Source organism: Globicephala melas, chromosome 12, assembly GCF_963455315.2.
Source record: "Globicephala melas chromosome 12, mGloMel1.2, whole genome shotgun sequence".
Lineage (NCBI taxonomy): Eukaryota > Metazoa > Chordata > Mammalia > Artiodactyla > Delphinidae > Globicephala > Globicephala melas.
The window spans coordinates 75,077,297-75,103,879 of NC_083325.1; the positions used below are offsets into that span (position 1 = coordinate 75,077,297).

The following is a 26,583-nucleotide window of genomic DNA, read 5'->3' on the forward strand; positions in this document are numbered from 1 at the left end:
GTGTCGGGTCTTAGTTGCAGCATGCAGGATCTTCATTGCCGTGTGCAGGACTTTTTAGTTGCGGCATGCAAACTCTTAGTTGCGGCATGTGGGATCTAGTTCCCTGACCAGGGATCGAACCTAGGCCCCTTGCATTGGGATCTTGGAGCTGTAGCTGCTGGACCACCAGGGGAGTCCCAGACCTCCCCTTATTTTTATTCATATTCTGTTGACTCTCCTGAATGTTTCTGAAACCCATTTTATTTTCTCAGTTCTTTCTGCCAGTTGTTTCAGTTCTTGTCGTCTTGGCTTTGTTGTAATTCTCCTTAACGATTTCTTTGCCTCTAGTCTAGAATATCCATTATTCTTAGAACTTACAACTTGAATTGTTTTCTGAAACACAGTGTCACTCTTCTGCCATCCTCTCTTGAGTCCCTGTTGCTTCAATGTAATATACTATTGATATTTCTTTAGCGTGTCTTTGAGGTTCCTCATAGTCTGTCTAGATAGCTTTAACAACATCAGCTTCCACATCTGTTCCTCCATCTCACACCCTATTCTACAAACTGCATTTTCTCAAGTTGTGCCTCTGTTCATAATTTCTTGTGTCCTCCCCACCTTACATTCACACTTTAAACCCCCAACAGACATACAGTCTTATCTCTCAGACCCAAGTCAGGTTTCACCTAAGTTCATTTTATTATGGTTAGTTTATATTTGTGAGCTCTCTGAAGATAAGGTCACCAGGCCCTTAAGGAGGCAAACACAGGTAATTTAGTGTGATAAGTGTAGTAATAGAAGTATATACAGGTTTGATTATGAGGACCTAATTATGGGCTGAGAGGGATGGGTGTCTTACAAATGCTTATTTAAATGTCAAATGCATGTTTTAGAAACCAGTCTGTTCTTTTCAAACAAACATATCCTCAGTTTGCCTTCTCTGAATGTCAGGAAAGGTAGAGGGGGAGACCTGGATGAACGTTAAAGTCTCATTAGGAATTGGCCAAATGTACATTTTGAATTATCATTGAATGCTTATATCAACACAATTTTTATATGCTTGTGTATGTTAACAGTATAGGATAGGGCACAGGGCTTTGACATTGTTACCTCAAAAAGTATTTAAGGGTCTTTTCTATGTGTCTCTTCTGCCATCCCATAGCTTCCTGATTTGGGATCAATAGATTGTTAGTATTGAGGACCTAGGAAGAATTGTGAAGTTCACCTCCATTGCATTGTGAAGTAAGAATGAAAATTTTCTATCATTGAAGCTGTAGGATAGTAGGTGATCCAAGGGCAATACTTGGAAGTAAAGGAAAAATTTTAATCATTTGTTTAGATATTTTTATTGTATTACTGTATTAAGAAATTTAGTAAGTCTTTTGAAAAAAATTATAAAAAATATCACATGACAGTAAAACGATTTGAAAAATGTAGAAAAGTCTGAAATCGACTTTTCAGGTCTAGAATTATTAGAGCCAGTATCTAAGCACAAGTGGGGAGTGATTGTTAACTGGACAAATTAAGAAATAGGTCATCTGAATTTTCATTAGCATTGAAAACTAACTTGTGCCTATTGGTGGTAAGTTTACTTTCCTCTATGTTTTAGCTCTTTGTAATTAGAATAAAATTTAAATACAATATTTTTTTCCATTCCAAATAGCTTTTGCCTACCAAAAAATTTTGGGAACCTGATGATTCAACAAAAGATGGACAAAAAGGCATATTTCTTGGAGATGATGAATGGAGAGAGACTGCATGGGGAACTTCTCGTAAGTTATTGGTGTATGTGTGAGAGTTCTGAATTTGTTGCATACTTGAATTTTCTTTTAACCCTGCCCCCCCAGACAGTATTTGGAGAAACTTTGCAATATCTGTGAGGATTTCATATATCCTTATAATGCACATTTTCTTATGTAAAGTAATTCATATCTAACAGTCCACTTATTGATTAGGAATGTTTGTCACAATAAGATTTTATTTGAGGTTAAACTGATTATAAAATTCTGAATTTCAGTTAAAATAGAGGACACATTAACCATAGGAATTTTTAAGCTTGAATTGTATTAATGGACAGTGACTGATTTATTTAATTGCAGCTCAGTCAAGCTTTATTAAACATCAGCCACACCCACAAAGGAAGTAAACCCCCTTAGTAAGGTAGAATTCCCAGAAAGGGAGCAGACTTTGAATGTTTTTGATATCCGTAAGTAGTGAAGAGAGACATAGGTCCAAGAAACTCGTAAGGGAAAAGGAACTGGGGTGTAAGGAGTATAACTCACAAGGGGTGACAGTATTTATTGGTAAATTAAAGAGCATAGTTATATTCTTAAAATAGTACTGATTATATTTTTAAATGTTTCTGACTAGTAAAATTTGAGATATACACATGGAACTTTGAACATGTATTTTACAAATAAGTTTTCTCTTTGTAACTAAGTTTAATGCAACTTACTAAAGCTATAGAAAATGATCAAAGTAGTATAAAAACAAATTTCTGGATGATAATTATCAACTTAACCTTATATTTTGGGTGTAAATTACCAGGTACTTTTTTATTCTCCAAATTATTAAAAAGATTTTTAAGTCCTATATAGTCTTAAATTTTGTTTTTAAGGGTAAAATAATTTTTTTTAAGTTAGGAAAAGCTGGAAAATTTTAGTGATTAATACTGTTTTATAGTTAAAACTGAAAAAGATTGAAAACTTTGCTAACTACTAAATTAGACTAAAATACTGGGAATTTTCTTTGGTTTCAAACAATATGTAATATAATATGCCAGGTTTGGAGAATACAAAGATAAATGAGATGTATGATCCCCATCCTCAAGGAATTTTTTTTTCTGGATTTGTATTAACCTATATAGATTGCACTCATAAGGGCTAGGCTACATTTTCCCAGAAAAGGCACTTTCTTTGCTAAAATAATGTGCTTGAAAACTTGGTTGATAGGCGTGTTTGGTTTATTTTGAAAGTTGAATGGTTAATTGCTCTATTTACCAGAACCAAAATTTTTTAAAGCATTCCAAAGCAAAACATCTTGACCACAACATGGTAGTGAGAGATATTTTCAAGATGGATGATAGGGAAATATCTTTGGTATGTTATATTTGGAGGACAACTAGTACCAGCAATAAAACATTTAAGCAACTGTTTATATATTCCTGATGTATCTTTTTAGCATCAAGTTTATAATTTTAGTTAATTCCTTGTACCACTCCCTCTTCCAACTTAACTTTTTTACTTGTACAGATAAAATTTTGAAGATAAGTATTAGCCTTTACCAGGAGAAATGAGAAAAATAGAAATGAATGGATTATTTTGTTTACTGAACAAACACTTATTGAATGCCAAGCATGTACAAATACGAATAACACATTCCTTGTCCTAAAAGAATTTTCATTCTACGATTCTTTCCATGACTACAGGAGATTTTATCATACACATATTTCCTTCTCAGCTGAACTGAGTTACTTGTAATTGTTAATTACGTTGTGTTCTCCTGCACTTTTAGGCCTTAGAGAAACCAGGATGTTCAAACCGAGATGCTCTTTCCACCCCCCATTTTCACCTGTTTTTTGTTCTCTACTCTTCATATCACTTCCTTTGGGATTCACTCTAAGACTGGGAAGAATTGATAGATGCCCTTTCTTTCTGTTCCCTATAGTATCCTGGATTATTTTTATTGAAGTGCTTTTACTCTCTTATGATTGCCTCTTGTTACACCTATAATCTCTTTTGAAGTCAGGGACTGTTTGTTCTTGGATTCCCCATACATAGCACAGTGCCCAGCATAGGAGAGACAGTAAATCAACACTTAAACTGTGCATGACTGAATGAAAAATATAATGACTAATCGCTCATGGATAAAGGTACTGACATGGAAGTGTTTTAATATGGTTTAACAAAAGTACCAGTCATTTTAAAATTACTGCAGTTAATAAAATGATGAGTGAGTATACCTCTATGATAGTTCAGCCCTTTAAGGATGATGCCTAATATTTAGTATGGTACGTGTTCACATATGAGCCAGATATAAATAGTGGCTTATTGGTTCCTTTTTAAAAATTTTTTCTGCAAATCTATGTGACTCTTCCTCAGATGTTTTATTATGTTTGTATCTTCCTTGCTTTCAGATCTTAAGTATTGCTTTTTCTTTTTGTCACAAAAATATGTAGAAAATGTATTCGTACCATATGGATGAATTTTTTTTAAAAAATAAATGGAAAACTTTTAGACTAGAAGGTGTTTTTTAAAAAATCTTAAGTGATACACCAAGAATAGAAAATTCTGGGCTTCCCTGGTGGCGTAGTGCTTGGGAGTCCGCCTGCCAATGCAGGAGACATGGGTTCGTGCCCTGGTCCGGGAGGATCCTCTGCGGCTGGGCCCGGGAGCCATGGCCATTGGGCCTGCGCGTCCGGAGCCTGTGCTCCGCAACGGGAGAGGCCACAGCAGTGAGAAGCCCGCGTACCGAAAAAAAAAAAAAGAATAGAAAATTTTGTGATATTACTGGTTTTTCTAAACTTAGTCATTTGTGCTTATAGCAGTACAGCCGTGTGTTCTGAATCTGTCCAGTACGTAACTGAGCTTGAGGAGGGCCTCTGCCAGTTTAGAAGTTACTTTTATTTCAGGTTTTATCTCTAAAGTTTTTTGTTTTGAATTGTTTAGAACTTTTTAATAAGATGCTTACAGGCAGTGGAGATGTCAAATTAGTTTCTGTCTCCATTGACCTTTGGGTTTGACTGTTCTTCACATAGGCTTTTACCTGCTTTTTAGCCAATGGCTTTCTTAATCTGTATTCTCAAGAAATGTGCCCAGGCCAGTGAGTCTCAACAGACTGAAGATCTTTTTATAAAGATTACAGTAATATTCAAAATAAAACAATATGCTGATTTTTCTTACTTTAGTATATAAATTCATGTAAATACATTTTGTTAGCTTAAAAGTACAAATTTGTAATTGTGTTCTTTCTTCCAAACAGACCATTCAATGTCCCAGCCTATTATGGTACAGAGAAGATCTGGACAGGGTTTTCATGGAAACAGTGAAGTAAATGCAATATTGTCTCCGCGATCAGAAAGTGGAGGCCTTGGTGTGAGCATGGTAGAATATGTATTAAGTTCTTCTCCTGCTGATAAATTGGATTCTCGATTTAGGAAGGGAACTTTTGTAAGTATTTTGAGTAAAGAAAGGTTTTTAAATTGCTTGATGGTTATTTGGTTGTCTTTAAGCCAGTTTCTTTTTCTGGCCCTTCCTAGAACTAAAGGAAACTTCATAGCTATTGGTGCTCTTGTTTTCTTGTCTTGGCCACTTGAAATACATGAAGTGGTAGAACCACTGGGAATATTTCTAATCTTAACCATGTTACCAAAAAAACCCATATTAATTAAAAAACAAAATTTGTAAGATTAAAATTGCATATTCATGGTAGTACTTGATATGAAAATTAAAAAACAAAATCATCTATGCATTAAGTAGAATTTTTATCTCATTTGTGGTGTTACTGCTTTTCCAGCACCGCTATAGTTAAGGTTGCCTTAGCCCTTCTGTTATAAATCACTGGTTTGTACTCAATTTTTTTGGCCTTTTGTAAATTAGTTGACTATGAAATTAAAATAAGATTCAATGTTTTTATTGTTTACATGCACTATAGTATAGTTTTAGGTCACCTCATGGTGCCTTTTTTTGTGTTCTATTAAATATTCAGAATCAAACAGATTCTTTTTCCTCAGGGCACTAGAGATGCTGAAACAGATGGACCTGAGAAAGGAGATCAAAAAGGCAAGGCTTCTCCATTTGAGGAGGACCAAAACAGAGATCTTAAACAAGGAGATGATGATGATTCTAAAATAAATGGCAGAGGTTTGCCAAATGGAATGGATGCCGATTGCAAAGATTTTAAGTAAGATTTTAACTTTCTCGAGAAGAAAAGCATATCTCTTTAGGGATTATTGCTACTAGGTGATGTGACTGATGTAGACATTTTTCCAATTTTGGTTTTTTTTATTTCCCTTTGTACCTTGTATTAATCTGGAGGAAGATTTAAAATTTTTTGTAAGGAATATTAGTTAATGATTATGTGCCATTTTTTAAGAAAACAATTCTTTAAAAGTCTCTGAAACAGATGCATTCCATTGAAGGAATAATGTTAGAAGCTGCCGTTACCTTTCTGCTAATATGGTAGTCTAAATTTTAACTGTTTTCTCCCTGCTAAAATTTAGTGAATTTTAGGTTTAATCTGTGATTTTTCTTGGCAAACTCTTCTTGGGTTTGCTCTTGAGCACCTTTCTGTAGAGTTTCCTCTTCCTTCTATCCCTGTGTTGTATCTCCTATCCCCCCTTTTACTCTGAGTTTGTGCTAATACTTAATCTTGCTGAAATTAGGAAGGGGGGGAACATATTAGAGACTTCTAAAATTAGTTTTAAGTTCAGAATTTAAGTTCAGTTCCAGATTTTTTATTGTCTCTTTATGACAAATAATTGTTTCTTTTCTTCTAAGCTTTGGACTTGGATTAGACAGTGCACATTTATCTAAATATTAGGGTGTTGTTTCTTCATACAGGGAGTTGTTTCTTCATACTGATTTCCTATACTTTATACTTCAGTAGTCAGATGCTTTGGGGCCTATACCTGAAAATAAGCTGTTTCTTTGTGATCTTGTGAACCATGGAATATCAGTTAGTTGTAGGTACATGTTTACATTTATTGCCTTTAATTATCAAAAGCAGACTAACAATGCTTCTTAAAAACAGTGCCGTTTCTATCTGTTCTAAATGCAAAAAAGCATCCAAAACCAGTAAACCTCTTTTGACAAGAAATTAATGCTATTCAGTTTGTTTTAGGACCTAATTCTGATTTTGCGCTTCTGCTATTACTTAATCTATGTTTTAGTCAAGGATACGCATTTAAAACTGAGTTGACTATAAACCTGCAGAGTATACATTTATAATTGAAGTGTTAATACACCATTAACTATAGCAAGAAAATAGCACCACTCATAGCATAATGACTTTTTTCTATTGTATCCTCTACTTTTTGCTGTTAGAGTTGTTTTGTATGAGAGGCTATACTTCTTCATATTAATATGAACTTTACATTCAATAGCATTCTAATTTTATTCTGTTTAAGTTTGGGGTATGTGTTTAAAATTGCTTATAAAATGTTTCAGATACAATATTGTCTTCCACAATATAAAACCATTTCAAACTAATAGCTGTGGTCATATGGTCATTATGGCAACACATTATTATGTACATTAACTGATACATCATCAACATATATATTATTGGAGTAGAACTGAAAGGAATGAACTATAGCAGGCTTTCTTTCTTTTTTTTAATTGGCTGATTTTAAAGAGGACCCTTTCAGTTTTATTTTTTTCTTCCCCTATATTCTGAATGAAAAACAAGCCTTGGGATTATTCATATGAAAAATTAGGTGTGGATAAAGGGGAAAGGAGTTTGAAATTTCTTCTGATGTTGCAAGGACAATGGTTAATTTTGAAATAAAATGTAAGTCTGCCTAAATATCCGGAAAACAATTCTTGTAATTAAGCAATTGCTTTGTGAAACGTTCTGTACAAGTTAGCAAATTTATCCCAGTGTGAAGCACCTGAAGGTTGGGGTCAGTTACACAGGTGTAACAACTGACGTTGAAAGCCAGGTAAAATAGTTATTGCCATTTATTTAATGTACGTATATTTGAATATACTATGAACTGATGGTTCCAGAACAGACTTGTTTCTTGTGAGGGAAAGGATCTTATATAAAATATTTCTGTAGAAGGAAAGAGACTGTAAATGAGAATTATGTCAAGAAATAAAGTGAAAATAAAGTTTAGACTGTGAAGGATGTTGATAAAAAGAGAAGAGTCAGTGCTTAAAATTTAGTCCAATGTTAATAAATTTCTTCAGAAAATTAAGAAGGCTAGTCAGTGGGGAAAGTTGCTTTTTGTGTGTGTAGGATTATATTTTTCATTGATGTGCATACTTAATTTTTGATTAATATGTTATACATTTCTATTCTCATGATTTAAGCTCAAACAATTTGGTATGATAAAGATGGTTTTTGCAGCGCTCATAGAAGGTTTTCACAAATAGTCTTTTTGTTCTTGTTATTTGGAACCACAAGGTCACCTCTTCAGTCTCAGCAAGGAAACTGAGGCCTGGAAGATGAAATGATTTGCTCAAAATAATACTTAAAGATAGAATCAGGAGTCAGCTTTCTGTCTTGGTTCACTGCCCTTTTCTGTCGTATTGTATATTTTACACCCTTAAGTCATGGAGGCCATATGATTCTTTATGGCCAGTTTTTTTTTCTGAAATATTAAGCAAGATGTTAGAGAAATTATGTGCTGGTGGACAGGATGGGAGTATGGTAGGTGGGTTTTGGTTTTGAGCCTTCCCATATTTGTCACTTGATAGTCTGCTGTTCATACCTACGATTCACTTTGTCTGATTTGAGACAAAAGTTTTGGGTAGTCTAAGCCTAAATTTTGGTATTAGCAAATTTCCTTATCTGTAAAATTGAGTTATATCTTTATGCTATTCAAATCGGGGACAATGGTCACTAATGATATTTAAATAATGAAACCATGTCAGCTCTTAAGAGGAAGCTAGATTAATTGATAAGCTAGAAGCTAGAAGCTAGAAAAAAATTGATAAAGTGGAATGGTTAGTGACCTAGGGTGCCTAATTTGCCCTCTGTGTTTTACAACCATTTGTTTTTTCATGATTTTCCTACTTTCCCATTTCACCTTTTGACATACTTGTTACTTTTACTCATTTCTGTTTTGTTTACATAGTCGTACTCCTGGAAGTCGTCAAGCCTCTCCAACTGAAGTAGTTGAGCGCCTGGGCCCCAATACTAATCCCCCAGAAGGATTGGGGCCTCTTCCTAATCCTACAGCTAATAAACCACTTGTTGAAGAATTTTCAAATCCTGAAACTCAGAATCTAGATGCCATGGAACAAGTTGGTCTGGATTCCTTACAGTTTGACTATCCTGGTAATCAGGTACCAATGGACTCTTCAGGAGCTACCGTAGGCCTTTTCGACTACAACTCCCAGCAGCAGGTAAAGCATGCCACTCCTTTAAAGAAGTTCCTCTTGACTATGTACTAGTATAGCCTGAAGTGCTATGAGACATTGACATAAATAATAGGGGTATTCTTGAACGTTTAGTGTTTTATTGAATAAAATGTCCTTGTAGTTGAAAAAGTGATTCAAATATGTTTTTATAATATTCTATTCTTAGCTTTCTAAACAAAAATGAAATGCTCTGAGACTAATCTTTGTATTAAATATTTTTTTCTTAATAGCTCTTTCAGAGGACTAATGCACTGACAGTTCAGCAGTTAACTGCAGCTCAACAGCAGCAATATGCATTAGCCACAGCTCAGCAGCCACATATAGGTGAGTCTTTATAAGTTACCATTTTGATTACACTGTTAGAAAATCTTGTGTTAAAGTGTTTAGAATGTTCCTTTCGTATTTATTGAATGGTGTTATTTCATTACTTTTGAAACATCTCATTGAGATAAAACAGTAGTAGATTACATGGCAAGAGTAAAGATTAGGGAAGAACAGTTTGGCTTTTATTTGTGTCCTTGGTGAAATAAAAATCTATAACTTGATAAAAACTGTCAGCACATAAGTTTGTTTTTAAAGATTTTTTTTTTATGTGGACCATTTTTAAAGTATTTCTTGAATTAGTTACAATATTGCTTCTGTTTTATGTTTTGGGGGGTTTTTTGGCCATGAAGCATGTGGGATCTTAGCTCCCCAACCAGGGATTGAACCCACACCCCCGGCACTGGAAGGCAGAGTCCTAACCACTGGACCGCCTGGGAAGTCGGAGCACATAAGTTTTTTTCTCAGTGTGAAGTCGAGAGCATCAAACACTTGGAAATTCAAGTGTAGTTATGGGTGTTCATATCAAGTCAGAATGTTTATTTTTAAAATGGGTTGGAAATAGGAATCCCAAGAAAATTTCTTTGACTATTTTCTTCCTTAATTCATTAAGCTATTTAGTCTTTGACCTTTATAGTCTTTACTATGATGTGAATTATTACAATTACATATGTGTTACTGGTAGAGTTCAGGCATTAGTATGTGTTTTTGTGTCTTGGGTTTTTTTTTGTTGTTGTTATTTTAAAATAATTACTGATTCACATGAGGTTGCAAGGAGAGTACAGAGAGGTTCCCCACCCAGTTTTCCCTAAATGACTACATCTTAACATAATTATAGTACAATACCAAAACCAGGTATATGACATTGGTAAATGTGTGTGTATAGATTTACGTTATTTTATCATGTTCGTGGAACCGTTTTTACACCTGATTTTGGCTGACCTTGATTTATTTCCTGGTTGGAAAAGTTGTGAACACTCTCAACATCAGTATGTTTGGGGGCAGTGGGTGGGATATACTAAGTTGGTTCTGTTCCCTTAATTGTGTATTGTTCTACGTCAATCCAAGAAGTCTTTCCAGGTCCAAAATTTTATTTTTGGTTTTAATCAAAGATGACCACACATTTCTAGATGACTTCTAATAGCAGCATGCACTCTGGACCTGTTTTTTCCAGTTTTCTTCAGCCTTCTGTATCCCTGTCCTTCAGTACTTCTTACTCATTGTTAGAAACGTACTGACTCCTGTCTACTCGTGGGCCAGTACAACACTTTTTATTTCTTGACGCTTTGTGGTATGATTTATATGTGGCAGGCTAAGATACCCATTATTGCTCTTCCTTTTGGGAGTTTTAAATTTTTGGTTCTTATTTGCTTTTTCATATGAACTTTAGAATCCTTTTATTTACTTCCAGATCAGGTTAAAATCTTAAACTTAGGAAGATCAACATCTTTATGACATTAAGTATTCTTATCCAGGACATAGTGTATCTTTAATTTTGTTCAAGTCTGCTTCTGTGTTGTTTATGATTGCTTTAAAGTTTTTCTCATGTAAGTTTGCATATTTCTCAATAAGTTTGTTCTTTGGTATTTTATCTTTTGCTATCATTGTAAATGCCTTCCTGTCTTTCATTATATCTTTAAATTGGTATCTATGAAAGCTCTTAATTAGTATTAATTAATTTTATGAATGATATTTTCTAATAATTGAAGCATTCCTGTGTTCTTAGGATTTGGAAGAATTGTATATAATTATTTTAATGAGCTCTTTTAATTTGCTGATGTTTTATTTAGGATTTTTTTTTAACTCAACATATAATGAAGTTAGTCTTTAAGTTTGTATGTGTGCATTTTTGCATTTTTTGTTAGGTTTTGATATCAATATACTTCATAAAAATAATTTAGAAATGTTCCTTTTTTTAATGCCTTGGAGTATTTACATTCTTTCTTAACGTGATCTTTAAAGATTTGGCACAACTTAGAACAACTTTGTGAAGCCATCTGGGAAACTATGCAAATAAATCTGAAAACCTGAATAAAATGGAAATTTCTAAGAAAGCGGAACTTAGCAAAATTGATCCCATCTTTTCATCTTTGTTCCATAGTTAAATAGAGAGATAGAGAGAGAGAGTTGATCATAGTCCTCTTATCCAGGTTTGCTCAGTCATCTCTTAGATGGCTGATAGTTCATTTAGAACAGCACTGTCCCAAGAGAAATATAATATGTGCCACACAGAATTTAAAATTATTTAGTAGCTATATTTTAAAAAGTAAAAAGAAGTAAGTGAAATTAGTTTGAATAATATTTTATTTAATCCATTATATCCAAAATATTTCAAGTATAATCAATATATACTAATAAGAAATGTTAAATTCTCTTCTTCATATAAAGTCTTTGAAATCAGGTATGCATTTTCCCACTTTGAGCAGATCTCAGTTTAGACTAGTCACATTTTAAATGCTCAGTAGCTATATATGGTAATAACTACCATAACAGACAGTGCATATTCTAGAATGGGGTTGACAAACTTTTTCTATAAAGTCCCAGATAGTAAATATTTAAATTTTGCAAGCCATATGGTTTCAGTCACAGCTACTCAACCCTGCTGTTATAGCACAAAGCAGTCGTAGACAATACATAAATGAGTACAACTGTGTTCTATAAAACTTTACTATGGGCACTGTTATATGAATTTTGTATAATTTTCATTTGTTACAAATTATTATTTTCAACCATTTTAGAATGTTTATTCTTAGCTAATTCATACAAAAATAGGTAGCAGGCTAGAACTTGGCCCATGGACTGGGCCAGAAAGAGGTATAGATACAATACATTTTATGTTTTAAAATATAGAGCCACACTCAAAAGGGGGAGAGAGAGAGAGAGAGAGAAAAGAAAACGTGGGGTTGTTTTGATGGCTGGGGAATTTCTGTAGGATAGGAAATGGAGAGGTGATCCATAGGAGTAAACTGGAAATAAATCTATGAGGCCTGTAGTGGGCTGCAAGAGGGATAAATAAGCAGAAGGCCTGCACAGTGCCAGGATTGGGGTTGGAGGGTTAGACCCCCAAGTCACTAATAAAGACTTGGTTTGGAGACTTCACCTTATGGTGTGTAGTTAGCAATTGGGATGAGTAAGTGTAAGAGAATCTCATATAAGATAGTATCTAAAACAGAAATTACAGTGCAAACAAGAAAGAGCAGTCAGAAGGCAGTCATATAACATACAGTAGAATTTACACCCAAGATGTAGAAATAAGAGAACTTTAAAGTTCTGAAAAGAACTTTAAAATGTTTATTTAGAATATTAAGAGATCAAGGACTTAAGTCATCAAAGATCGGAGGTCTTGAAACAACAAAATGATGTGAAAACAGACCATTTCAGAACCTTGTAAAAAAAAAAAAAAAAAGACATAGGTGGGTTTCATAATTAACTAGCTATCACCTAGGAGGAAATGAACCAGAAGATAAAACTTATGAACACTGAAATATAGCACGTAGTAATCAGGATGTGGGGTGGAGTAGGGAGTAACTAAATCAGTTCAAGGTGTATGTAAAGAAAACTGTAAACTTTTTCTGAAGGCTTAAATAAATGGGGACACATGCCCTTTGGGGGAAACTCATTACTGTAAAGAGGTCAATTCTCCTTAAATTAAGTTGTGAATTTAATATATTGATTGGAATCCCAACAGGATTTTTTTTTTGTTTTGAACTTGAAAGTTTGCTTTTGATGTTTATCTCAGAAAAGTGAAACCGGAAAATTAATAGAACACTAAAATGAGAGGTGGACGTACTCAACCATATTTCAAAACAATTATTATCCACAGTGATTAAAACGGTGTGGCACTGGCCTAGAAATATACAAGTCGATCAGTAAACAAGAACACTCTGAAATGGGTGTGTGTATGTTTGGGGTGCAGTGGTGGGGTAATTTTAACCTTGACATTGCAAACTAATTATAAAAGAATATCTTTGGAGAATAAGTTGGAGATAATCGGGTCATATTCCTGATGAATTAAAAATTTTAATGAGAAAAAATAAAGGTATAAAAGATTTGATATGTTTTTTCTCTTTGATAGCCAAAGAACTATAGATTAAAACCAAAAAATTTGAATGCTTTATTTTACTTCTGATGTTGACAACTTTTAAAAAGTTTGATAATATCCTATTTCAGCGGGAGTGTAAGTGGTATTCTCATATACTTATGGTAGTAATGTAAATTGGTACCACTTTCCTGGAGGGTAATCTGGAAATGTGGATCAAGAAATTATATATATTTGTCCATTTACGTGAATTTTCATGAGGATATGATGATGCTGTATTATACTTAAAGAATAATAGCACTATTTATAGCAAAAATTGTGACTCATCTAAATATATATCTGTAGTAGACTGGTTAAATCATGTTTCTTCTATGTAGTGGGATACAAAACTATGAAGCTATTAAAAAAAATGAACTAGGGCATTCCCTGGCGGTCTAGTGGTTAGGACTCGTGCTTTCACTGCCAAGGGCTAGGGTTCCATCCCTGGTTGGGGAACTAAGATCGACAAGCCACGCAGCACCCCCGCCTCACCCCCACCCCCCCAAAATGAATTAGATAGGTATCTGTTGACATAGAAAGGGATCTGTGGTTAATTGGCAAGTGAAAAAAGCATATTAAAGTACCGTTATACCCTGTAATATAAAATGTATGAGTGTGTGTTTATAAATATAAAAATTTAGAAGGGTATACATTTATACATATGTGCATATGTAAACACAGATTCAAAAACATGTATATATACATGCAAACGTATACATATTTATATGTACACAAACAAGCATACGGTTTGATGTCTAATCTGTTGCAAATATTTCTAAGTGAATCATGTGAGCTTAAACTAAGTTTTCTTCATTTTTTTTGGCAGAAGGTTCAATATATATCCGTTAGGTCACACTAATTCCTTGTTTTTCAAATATTTGAAACCTTCCTGCTTTTTATCTGCTTTGTAATATAAATATGGAGAGAGCTATGTTAAAATCATGTCTAAAATTGAAAAAAAAAGTTTTAGAAGGCTATAAACCACCTGCCAGTAAAGGTTACATGAGGACTTTGGCTTTCCACGTTATATACTTAAATAGTATCTCATTTTTTAAAAGCAATCTTTTTTAATCATAAAAATATAGAATATAAAATTAGGCCCTGACTTTTCAATTTGTAGTTATAGGAGTAGAACATGGATATCAATACATCTTTATTCTTGTCATAAAGATAATCACAGTAGAGGAACCAGAAGTAAATCTTGAAACCTTCGACCTAGGACATAGCTAAGAATGCAACTTGGAGCAAATGATTTTTTAAATAGTGCAAGGATTTTGTTGAACCCTCTGTTTAATTCTTATTTTTTTTTTTTACTAAAAGCAGATTTTTCAAATGGCCATGCTATGCCTGGGCTTGAAATCAGTATTGTAGCTTGTGGCCAATATTTCTTAAAATTAAGTAATTTAGAAATCAATGAAGAGAAAAATTAAATAGAGTGCATTGGAACCTCATAAGGATAAATATCTTTTTGAGATTTTTGTTTGTGGCATGTGTGTGTATATGGACACTAGGGAAATGTATTTTACATTGTGGGTTACAGTCACAAAATGTGAAAGCCACTATAATATAGTTAAAATTAGGTTTCTGAATCTTGATTTTAAGACCTGGATTTTAAGATAAATGTACCTTTTGAATACTTTTTAAAAAATTGTTGTATGTCCACCTGCTTTATGCCCATATCTCCCCACCATCATCTTTTAACTTGAACCTTTTTGAGCTCCTTTAACTTTAAACACATTCTCTTTAATTATTTCCCTACGTTGTACTTGTCACAGTTAGTTTCCAGAAGAGGAAACTCTCGCAGTACATTTTCAAAGTGATTTTTTAGTACCTTATGATAAAAGGTCTACATACTGATTCCTGCTCAATACCAGCGGTTTTCTTCTTTCTTTAATAAGTACCGCAAATGAATATTTTAAAATCTTTCTTAGCCTTAACCAAATCTATATTGGCATATATTAGACTCAGAAGTGGGTTTACGCTCCTGCTTAAAACTCTTCATTGTTTTATTTTCAGGATAAAGTCCAAACTACTTAGCATGACCCAGGAAACTCTTCATGAGTCTTCATTCTGATTATAACTCCAGTTTTATCTTATACACTACAGCCCCACTCCATCCTACCAAAAGCTTCTTGGATACCCCTACTTTCTGTGCTCATATAGCACTTACACTATATTCTAATTGCCAACTTACTTGTTTGTTTTTCTCACTAGATGGAGTGATTTGTGGGTGTAGATCATATCTGTCTCTCTCAGTGTTGAATCCCTAGCTCACAGTATGGCTTAATAAGGATTGAATGAAAAACCACTATTGAACAATAGCAATTCTAGCTCTAAACATTTATTGTGTGTATATGCTAGTACTATACAGTCATGTATATTTAATTCTAACAAAAATCACTGGTGATAAACCAGTTTCATAAACAAAGAACCCCAGAGTCAGGTTGTATTACATGCCCAAGGTCACTTAGTTAATAAGAATTAGAATCATTATACACCCTCTCCTCCCCCACCAACCCTAATTTCAGAAGAAATGTTTTTTTTTTTAACCTGATGAAGAAAATCATACATATTTTTTTATTTATTATTTCTCCCCCTTTAAAATACAGCTGGTGTATTCTCAGCAGGCCTTGCTCCAGCTGCATTTGTGCCAAATCCATATATTATTAGTGCTGCTCCTCCAGGGACTGACCCGTATACTGCAGCAGGATTGGCTGCAGCAGCAACATTAGCAGGTAACTTACTGTTCATACTTGTTGCTTGTTATGGATTTAGTTTTAATTTGGGGATAAGCTTTATTTTTGTCTATTTGGGCAATTTGAAGTTTCTAGGAGAAAACTGAAACATTTATCCAGAATGAACTGAAGTTTCCAGAGAGTTAGTTTATTTTTCGACTGTAATGCTACAGGAGAAAACCTAAGTCGGATAACTCGTTTCCTCCTGTACATAGTTGTTTTACATTTTAGTTTTATAGTCTCAGAAATCTTACATTAGCAGCCACAAATCTTTATTCTTGTGACTGATCCCATTACCCACAGAGACAGTGCAAATAAAGTTACTTCTCAGAAAATAAACTGGGGGTAGCTGCTATAAATACCCAGGTCAGGGATAGTACAAGGTAAAGAGGTTCAGTGATCTTAAGAGAATGAGTATCTAAAAAGTAAAGTTAAATTAGCAATGTTAAAATGTGCAGGCAAGCTGAGGGACAAAAAGGTGGGATTGAGGTGGAAAGAACTTATTAAGTGTCAAAGCCTGATAACCACCACTCAAAATCTGAAGTAAAAACCAAAAGTACACAATGTCACATGTCAGTTGTATGACAGTAAAGCTGGGAAAAAAAATTTTTTAAACCAAACTGTATTTATGTCTTATTTAAGTAAGGGAGAGTTGTGTACCGGTTAGGCACAGTCTTACTGAGCAGAGTGATTTGCTGATCTTCTATAGGATTTGGGGGGAAGGTTGTTTTATGTTGAGTTAGTTACAGAGACAGGAATGAATTTGTCTTAAGCATGATTTATGTTGGTTACCAAGGCAGGAAGAGGGAGATGTCAACCATAGAAGTGTGTTCCTTGGGTTGAGTCTGTTGATTGGCTAACTTTTCATAACTTTAAGCTGTCACTGATAAGTTCACTGAATTATCACTGATCAATTAATTTTAAATCCACTTCTGGTAGTTATTTATTATTGTGACTGCAGAACAGTTAGTCTTTTCATAGGCGTTTTTTTTATACTCAGGACTTTAAGACCTGAAAAAAATGTTAATTTCAAATTCTTGTTTGATATCTTAGCAGACTGAAACTAACCTGTCACATTCAGTAGATTTGGTATAGATCTGCATGTGATTCCATAAAGATGTGAGCTTTCCTGGTACTATTTAACTGGATGTTAGTATGTAAAGTGCTAGTATATCATACATACATAAAATCATTAATCTATGGAACTGAAGGAAGCAACTTTAAGAGGTCATTAGTTTTGAGATAAGGATTCCTGGCGTTCTGAACTTACTTAGGCTTTCTAAGATCAGCACTGTTCAGTAGAAATAGAACGTGAGCCAGATAATGTAACTTAGATTTTTCTAGTAACCACATTATAAAAGTAAACCACAGATGAAATTAATTTCAGTATGTTTGATTTAGCTCAGTATATCATGTAATCAATATTTTTTAAATTATTAATAGATATTTTATTTATTTTTAATGCTAAGTCTTCAAAATCCTGTGTGTATTACATACTTACAGCACATCTTAATTCAGGCTCTCCAGCTTTTAATTGTTTAGCCACAGATGAGTTCCGGCTACTTTTGGACAGAGAGGTTCTAGATGGATGTCTGATTCTTTTGTTTTGTTTTGACAGTGTATCCTTTCTTCATAAATCCTTTTCTATATTTTAAGAGTCTTCATTGTAGATTGTGCTTAAACTATCTTTAGAAATATATTTTACCTTTAAACTGTTCAAAGCTTTTCATTTTAGTGATTGAGTCAGTTACACTGGGCTTTATTTTCTTCCAAAACAAAGTGAAACCAAGAGTTTGACTTTCTAAAGTATACACATTAGATATACTAAAATCATATCAGTGGAATTTAGGGACATGTATCAGTCAGGAAACATGACATCGTAATCATTAGTTTAATGGCAGGGCTTATTGTGTGATACTATTTACTGTCCAGAAATGAAATTTTATCTTGAATAAAGTAGAATAGAGCAAGAATTCATTCTGTTTTTCCTGGTTTGCTTTTTTATGTCTATGTCCATGATTATATTTCATAGTTCTTTCTTAACTTACTAGTTCCATCTTCCTAACCATAAAGACACTGATGTTTCATTTGTTTTTACGTGATTTTCAATTGTTTTGTGAGAATTGTAACTAATTCTGTTTCAGATATGAAGAATATTTTAAAATTCACAATTTTCAATTAAAATACAGTTGTAGCAAGCTTAGTACCAACATTTTCCTTAGTTTTATGTTATAGATTACAAATTAAAAGCCAAAAATGTTTTGTTTTCAATTTTAAAAATTCCTTTTTAAAGAAAATGCTGAGTTGAGTATAGGAAATCTTATAGTTCTATGGTGTTTAATGTTCCTATTTGCCAGTATCAAATGCATAAACTAGCATTCAATAATAGGTGTTGAAGAGATGGTTCAGTGTCCTGTCAGTTCATTGGTCTTCTTGAGTTTAGTTCACATCTTTTCATTAAGACGACTGCTGTCACCTCTGAATACTTTCTTTTTTAATAATCCATACCTCAGTGAGACTTTCTAGTAAAACTGGGAAAAAGAGAAAAGGGAAGACAGTTGTATGTGGGTAGAGGATTGTAAGGACATCTGCTCTAAGTCTTATGCACTGTCCCTTTTTTATGGTCTAATGGTAACTAACCTTATTTATCTATAAAATGTAGTGACTTTTTTTATTTTTTTTGGGGGGGTGGGATGTGGGGTTTAGGTCCGGCAGTGGTTCCACCTCAGTATTATGGTGTTCCGTGGGGGGTGTATCCAGCCAATTTATTTCAGCAGCAGGCTGCAGCTGCGGCAAACAACACAGCAAATCAGCAAGCAGCATCACAAGCTCAGCCTGGACAGCAACAGGTATAGGCCCGCCTTCATTAAATACTACCTGAAGAGTCTTGGAAATTTCATGAGCTCCCTGCATTCAAGATCTGTGTTTTTTTATTTTCCCCAATATGTAGCACAGTACTTATCATATAGTTGGCATACAAATATTGATTATGTGGTTTTTTTCTCCAGTAGTCATATATATGAACTTAAAGATCTGGTTGTATTCCACTTCAACATTTCTATTATTGAAACTGTCTTGAAATCTCTAGCAGTTTTAAATTTTCTTTTCATCACTTCTTAAAGTGTGCTCATAATGTTTCTGTCAAAGTAATTGTCATTTCATTTTCTTCTGGGTATTTAAATTGCTATTTTAAATATTAACTTAATATATTTCTGACCAGAAAAAGGAGATTACTGGGTACTTTGTTTTTAAGCGAGGAAAGATGAAATATTTTCACTAAAGGTTAGATTTCTTAAAACAGAAAATGTTTATTTTTAAGGTTTTTTTTTTAAATTTCAGCCACTTTTCTGGAACTATTTTTATAAATAAATGTAAAAGAAAAATTCTGATAAAAATTCCAGAATTCTGTTTGTCAAATTTATCTTTTTTTTTTTTTTTTCGGTACGCGGTCCTCTCACTGTTGTGGCCTCTCCCGTTGCGGAGCACAGGCTCCGGACGCGCAGGCTCAGTGGCCATGGTTCACAGGCCTAGCCGCTCCGCGGCATGTGGAATCTTCCCGGACCGGGGCACAAACCCGTGTTCCCTGCATCGGCAGGTGGACTCTCAACCACTGTGCCACCAGGGAAACCCCAAATTTATCATATTTATACCAAAGAAGCAACTTAATGACAAGTATAGTGTTACTTGGCAGTTGAATTTTCTTTTAAACTATATTGATATTCTGTTAAAGCTGTCCTTTAGCTCAGTCCTTGTAGATTATACCACAGCACCATTTAATAAATTCTTTTTAAATCTGTGTCTTCTTTGGGCAGATAAAAATATCACATTGCCTAAACATCACATATACCTGTGCGTGATGCTTACTTACACGGATGGATTTAAGATGAATCTCCCTTGTCCTGAATTGTTTAAATATTTACCTTTGTGAAATTAATGTGTATCATGCTTGTGTATATATTCACTACAACAACTATGTATTACGAAGCAGTTTGACCAGCCTTAAGAGTTTTCACATTTTTTGATGAAATCTTTTGTTCCTTTTTTAACCCTAAGGTTTTACAGTAAAAAGCAGCTTTTTACTCACTTTAATTAAAGCTTCTGAATTCTGAAAACTTGGTTCGATTTGAAGTTTTCACTCTGCACCACAATCTCGTACCAGACTAATTGAATAATTATACTTAATTTAGAGTTTTCAGTCTTAGAAAATAATAAAATTTAAACTTTTGTCTTCATGTAAGATTTTGCCATTCCCTTCTCACCGCCCAAATATCTGTCTCTCATTTTAATACTACTTTGGTAGGTTAAAGAGCACAAATACTAGAAATAATTGTTCCTGAAGACCCTCTACCATGTTGCTTAATAGATTATGTTTTTGGTGTTACGTTATTTGTATTTTTTTATGGTAAACTGACATTTCATTGAATGTAAATATGTTCAAAGAATATCCAAAGGCTATCTGTGATATATACAGAGTTGTCTGAGATAAATTTGTTATTTTATAATTTCGTTTTTAAGGAAATTGTTTGTCCTTTGTAGGTTCTTCGTGCTGGAGCAGGTCAGCGCCCTCTTACTCCCAATCAGGGCCAGCAAGGGCAGCAAGCTGAATCACTTGCAGCAGCAAATCCAACTTTGGCTTTTGGTCAGGGTCTTGCTACCGGCATGCCAGGTATATAGTTGGTTAATTGTGGAAATTTGAATAGACTTAAAATGTTAAATGTAGATTCTCACACTGAGGAGTGAGAAAAATCAAGAAATGTCTTTAAATCTTGCCTACCCTGCAATGCATTATTTACAACTCAGGTGCCAATAGTTGAAATCAGTATTGCTTGCGAGACAATGACAGGGATGGCAAATATGTGTTAGAATTCTCAAAAACCTTTTTTTCTTAAGTCTGTTTATGGTGTGAATCAAAGCGTCTTTCCAGTGGAGTGTAGCCCAGAATTCTTTTTTTTTTTTTTAAGATGTTGGGGGTAGGAGTTTATTTATAAATGTATTTATTTTTGCTGTGTTGGGTCTTCGTTTCTGTGCGAGGGCTTTTTCTAGTTGTGGCAAACGGGGGCCACTCTTCATCGCAGTGCGCGGGCCTCTCACTATCGCAGCCTCTCTTGTTGCGGAGCACAGGCTCCAGACACGCAGGCTCAGTAGTTGTGGCTCACGGGCCTAGTTGCTCCGCAGCATGTGGGATCCTCCCAGACCAGGGCTCGAACCCGTGTCCCCTCCATTAGCAGGCAGATTCTCAACCACTGCGCCACGAGGGAAGCCCTCAGCCCAGAATTCTTAATGCAGTGCTTTAAGAAATAAAACCATTAGGTGGTATGTCAAACAAAACCTATTTGCCATTTCTGCCTTACAAGGATAGTTAGTCATTTAATTAATTAATGTTGAAAAGTGTACAGCTAACATTTTCCACTTAGAACATTGCTCAGTCTTGTTTAGCACATTTATATAGTATTTTAACCTGTTGGTTTTTATAACCTAATGGCATCAGCATTTACTAAAGTTTTCTGCCTGTTGCCACAGTACAACTTTTAGAAAAGGCCAACAAAGTACATTTTTTGTGAAGTAAATTTGTGAAACTAAATACAAAATTAGTACTTTAATATTAAACAGTGGAAGATGGAAGGAAGGTATTTTTCTTAAGCTAATGAAGCAGCACTTGTTATGTTTGGTTCTTTTGAATTTTATTTTATTTTATTTTTATACAGCAGGTTCTTATTAGTTATCTATTAGCACTTGTTATGTTTTTAAAGGCTACATTTGAATGTCCGTAGATAATGCATCACTTCCCATTCTATTCCTTCATTTCTCTTCATTCCTAAAGACTCACTTTCAAGCATGCCATTTTTTCACTTTCGGTATATGAGTAGTTACTCCTTCAGCTGTAGATTACAGCTAACCCTTGAACAACCATGGGTTTGAACTGCGTGGGTCCACTTACATGTGGATCTTTTTCAATAAATATGTACTATAGTACTACACAATCTGTGGTTGTTTCAATCCTGCGGGTGCAAAGTATTGGATATGGAGGGTTAACTGTAAAGTTATTTGCAGATTTTCAGTTGCACAGAGGGTTGGTGCCCCAAGCCCTGCATTGTTTAAGAGTCAACTATACTGATTAATGAAATACGTGTTCCAGTTTTCATTAATTGTACTGTAGATAGATTTTCTATTCAGATCATTTAGGAGATGTGTTTAATGCATTGGAAACGATCCTGACTTACATGATTGAGGAGTTTTTTTTACATGCTGCTAAATATTTCTGTATATTATTTTGAGGAGTTCTGTATCAATTACATTCATTCTGTTCTCTCTGAAATTCTAAGGTCTGAGTTTATCATCTTGTTTAGCCTACTGAATGAAAAAAAGGATGTTAATATTGCTGTCCCTGGAGTACAAATGATAATAGAATGGGGGCATTCTCATTATTTTCCTTTTTTACCCCAGCTGTATACTTGCTTCATGGAAGCTGCTCTCCCAGAGCTGCTGTAGATTAGAGACCCTGGCAAAAGCAGCCCTTAGTGAAATGGACTGTGAAGCAGAAGTTGTAGGCATGTGGAGAGACATGGAACAGGGCTAAAACAACTGAGCTGGGAGTTTATGAAAGCCACTGCTAAGACCATTCTGGGTTCCTCTTGGGTTTTAGCTATAAATAGAAAAGGGAGAAGAGTCATGGAGTACAACAGTCCTGTCTTACTAGATTCTAAATAGGATTTTGATTTAAGAGAATGCTTCTGACCTGTGTTTATTTGCTTCTCCCTTTAACTTATTGCTTATTGTTTTAGACTTTTGGTGCTGGGCCTATTACCCATTTCTTATAAATGCCTTTGCTCCTGTTCCTCATATTCACCTCATGTTCTTATTTACTAAAAACATCAAGGTATTTTGCTATTAATTTTATCAGCTTTGGTCTTCTCAAAATTTATTTTTATGTTCACTTCTTTCCATTCTATAAGAAAGCTCTTTATTGCTTTTTTTGTTTTGTTTTGTTCATCAGTGAACTCTATCTTGGTACTCCTAAAAGAAAACCACTTTTTACACGATATTTGTCTAAAAACCATTGACTGTCTTCGGAGTGATGAGAAAATTAAAAGCAATTAAATTTAGGGAAAAAAACCAAATTATTTTACCTAACCTTCTAAGCCACAACATTTAGTCCCTTTACAACTGTAAAATGTAAAAATCATTTTCACAAAAAGGGCTTTACTAGAAATAATATTTGTGTGCCTAAGTGACTTGTTGACTGTTCATATGATTCCCTCATTGTAAAACTTTTCTCTAATACCTTCTGTACTTTATTCTGCCCAGGACTATGATGAAATAATTCTCCCTTATTCAAATAGTTACATAGATATAAAGTTTTATGTGTTATATCTTTATATGGTTTAAAGATATAAAGCTAATACAAAAGCTTGCTTAGAAAATTGTTTATTTCTTCAAATCTCATGCAGTCCTTAGCTTTTCCACCTTCTGTCCTTCACTTCTCATCCATCAAATCCCTGTTCCTTGTACTGTATTGATTATAGACTTTCAATCCTTCTGCTTGATTATATATGCCATCATTGTTTTTTAGTCTTGTATTTTCAGTCTTTCTCCCTCTGCCACCTCCTTTTCTATAACCACGATGCTAGTCTGCCTCTTCATCCTAAAAAGCTTTATCTCTCTTGTGCTCCCCTCTTATACTACCTTTCAGAATTTACATTCTACCCCACACTTCTTTTAAGCCCCGCCTCCACGATTCCTTTTCATACGTAGCTCTAATGTAACTCAGTGCCAAAGTATGACTTCCTCTCCTCCATCCTTACTTTTCTCAATTCTTTGTTGTATTACACAACTTTGTTGTATGTCCAACTTTCTGCAGCTCCTCTCCACTACATTTGTGTGATATTTTACTCTCCTGGCTCTCCCATCTTGCTCATTGCTTTTTGTCAGTCTCCCTTTCCTCTGTATATCACTTAAATGTAAAAGACTTTCTGGCTTTAGTGACTAGATGCTTTGGAGTCAGATCTGCCATATTGCTCTGCCAATTAATTGTGTGACCTTGGCCATGTTACTTTCCTCTTTGAACCTTAGTTTCAATATTGGAAAAACAGAGATACTTTATATTTTTTCTGTGGAAGAGTCTTAACTACTTTCATCTTTTCACCTGTCTTTCCTATACCAGTAAACCAGTGAGTTTACGTCTGCATCTTGGATTCTTTTCTGAACACTTAACACATTTCTACATTTGTACAAGATGTTACCGTGTATATGTTCCTGCCACTCCTTAAACTGAAAATGTCCAAAAATGAACTCACCTCTCCCAAATTTGCTTATCTTATTGTTTACCCTATTTCAGTATTAACCCCGCTATCCCCTTGAGCTAGAAATTTTTGGCTTCATTCTCAGAGTCATCTTTAACTCTTGGTTTTCTTTTGTGCTCCACATTCAGTGACTTGCCAGTTGTTGTTTATTCTCTCATGTTCACTTCTTTTCATCTCTGCTATTCTTGTTCAGCTTCTCCTATATCCTCCCACTAACTCTGTCTGCCTCCAATCTCTTCTGTTTATTCCATCTTTTTATTCTCCCCTCAGTTACCTTTCAAAAATACAGGTTAGTTCATACCATTCTGCTTCTTAACATTTTCATTAATATAGCTCCAAACTATTGATACCTTTTAACCTAATCAGTACTGTCCTGGTCCTATGCTTTAAACACTAGACCACATACTGTTCCACAAATATCCTTTTATGCCTTTAGCCCTAGCTAATACTTTTAGTTTAGAATACACTTCTATAAATTTTAAGCAAAATTGGGATATATACTTTTACATTTTCCTTTTTAAAGCCTTGCTTTATACTTTGTGATTAACTTTCCTTCTCATCGTTTAATATGATCCTTTCCATGAAGCCTTCCCAAATCTTTCCCACTGCTTGTTCATTAATACTTATTCCTCCTGGGACTTCCCTGGCAGTCCAGTGGTTAAGACACAGTGCTCCCAGTGCAGGGGGTGTGGGTTCGATCCCTGGTCAGGGAACTAAGATCCCACAGGCCGCGTGGCGCAGCCAAAAAAAAGAAAAATAATAATAATCATTCTTTTTGCCATTCTTGTGGCACATAACTTGCTCCTTTCTTTACTACTTTTGTCTTCCTTGCGTTTCATTTAGCTATTTGTGGTTTGTTTTCTTAATTATTTTACCATGTTTGGAGGTATAAAGTGTGTTAAAATTAAAGTGGAAGAGTTATGTATTTCTCCCTAAGGAAAGTTATTTGATCAATGTCATGTCTGAAAATAAGTGGCATCTTAGAATTAAGAATATAGTACATTATTTTCGCTACAAATTGTATAATTCTTGAGTGTGGGGACCATGTCTTTTTTAATCTCTTGTGTCTTTTAGATAAGTAACAAAAAGATAATACAATAGAAATTAGAAACTTTTGAACTGAATGATTATGAAAATGCTACATATTTAGACTTGTGGCCTACACTTAAAAACAAAACATAGAAGAGGGGTATATAGGCTTTTTTTTTTTAATTGAAGTATAGTTGATTTACAGTGTTGTTAGTTTCATGTGTACAACAGAGTGATTCAGTTATATTTATATATATATATTATTTTTCAGGTTCTTTTTCCTTATAGGTTATTATAAAATATCGAGTATAGTTCCCTGTGCTATACAGTAGGTCCTTGTTGGTTATCTATTTTATATATAGTAGTGTGTATATGTTACTCCGAAACTTCTCTAATTTCTGCCCCCTCTTCCTTTTTAGTAACCATAAGTTTGTTTTCTATGTCCGTGGGTCTATTTCTGTTTTGTGCATAAGTTCATTTGTATCGTTTTTTTTTTTTTAGATTCCACATATAAGCAATATCATATGATAGTTGTCTTTCTCTGTGTGGCTTACTTCACTTAGTATGATAATCTCTAGGTCCATACATGTTGCTGCAAATGGCAGGAGTATATAGGCTTCAATGCATACATTAGAAAATAAGTTTCTATCTGGGAACCATAAAAGGAAGAGAATAAACCCAAAGAATTGTAGAAGGAAGCCAAATAATAAAGATAGAAACTGATGTGGATGAAATAGATGACAAACATATAGTTAAAAGAGTCAGGTTATCCCAAAATTTACGTCTTTGAAAAGACTAATAAAATTGATAAACCTCTGAGAGGTTCATCAAAAGAAAAGGTAAAGAGAGAAGACATAATAACCAATATCAGAAAAATAAAATAATCATAAGAGGGTATTCGGAACCAATCTCATGTTAAGAAATTGGAAATTGTAGACAAAGTGGACAAATAACTAGAACAATGTAACCAAACACACTCAAGGATACATAGAAAATCTAAAGTTCATTACCATTAAATCAATTGAGTAATCAAAAATATTCCAAGAAAATTCCAG

General features: G+C 34.2%; 1 protein-coding gene across 9 annotated transcripts in view; it reads left to right on the top strand.

Annotated features, from left to right (window-relative positions):
• Positions 1–26,583, top strand: part of PUM2 (pumilio RNA binding family member 2) — a 92,060-nt gene that overhangs the window by 27,338 nt on the left and 38,139 nt on the right. For 7 of the 9 annotated variants that reach the window (XM_030858324.2, XM_030858325.2, XM_030858329.2 and 4 more), the window contains 8 exons: positions 1,643–1,751; positions 4,960–5,147; positions 5,711–5,880; positions 8,780–9,050; positions 9,296–9,389; positions 16,074–16,199; positions 18,906–19,048; positions 20,736–20,865. In XM_030858324.2, the coding sequence (XP_030714184.1) occupies positions 1,643–1,751; positions 4,960–5,147; positions 5,711–5,880; positions 8,780–9,050; positions 9,296–9,389; positions 16,074–16,199; positions 18,906–19,048; positions 20,736–20,865 (1,231 nt within the window). Of the gene's footprint in view, positions 1–1,197; positions 1,222–1,642; positions 1,752–4,959; positions 5,148–5,710; positions 5,881–8,779; positions 9,051–9,295; positions 9,390–16,073; positions 16,200–18,905; positions 19,049–20,735; positions 20,866–26,583 lie in introns of those variants that run through there. The other 2 variants (XM_060309164.2, XM_060309167.1) reach the window with 2 other exon arrangements.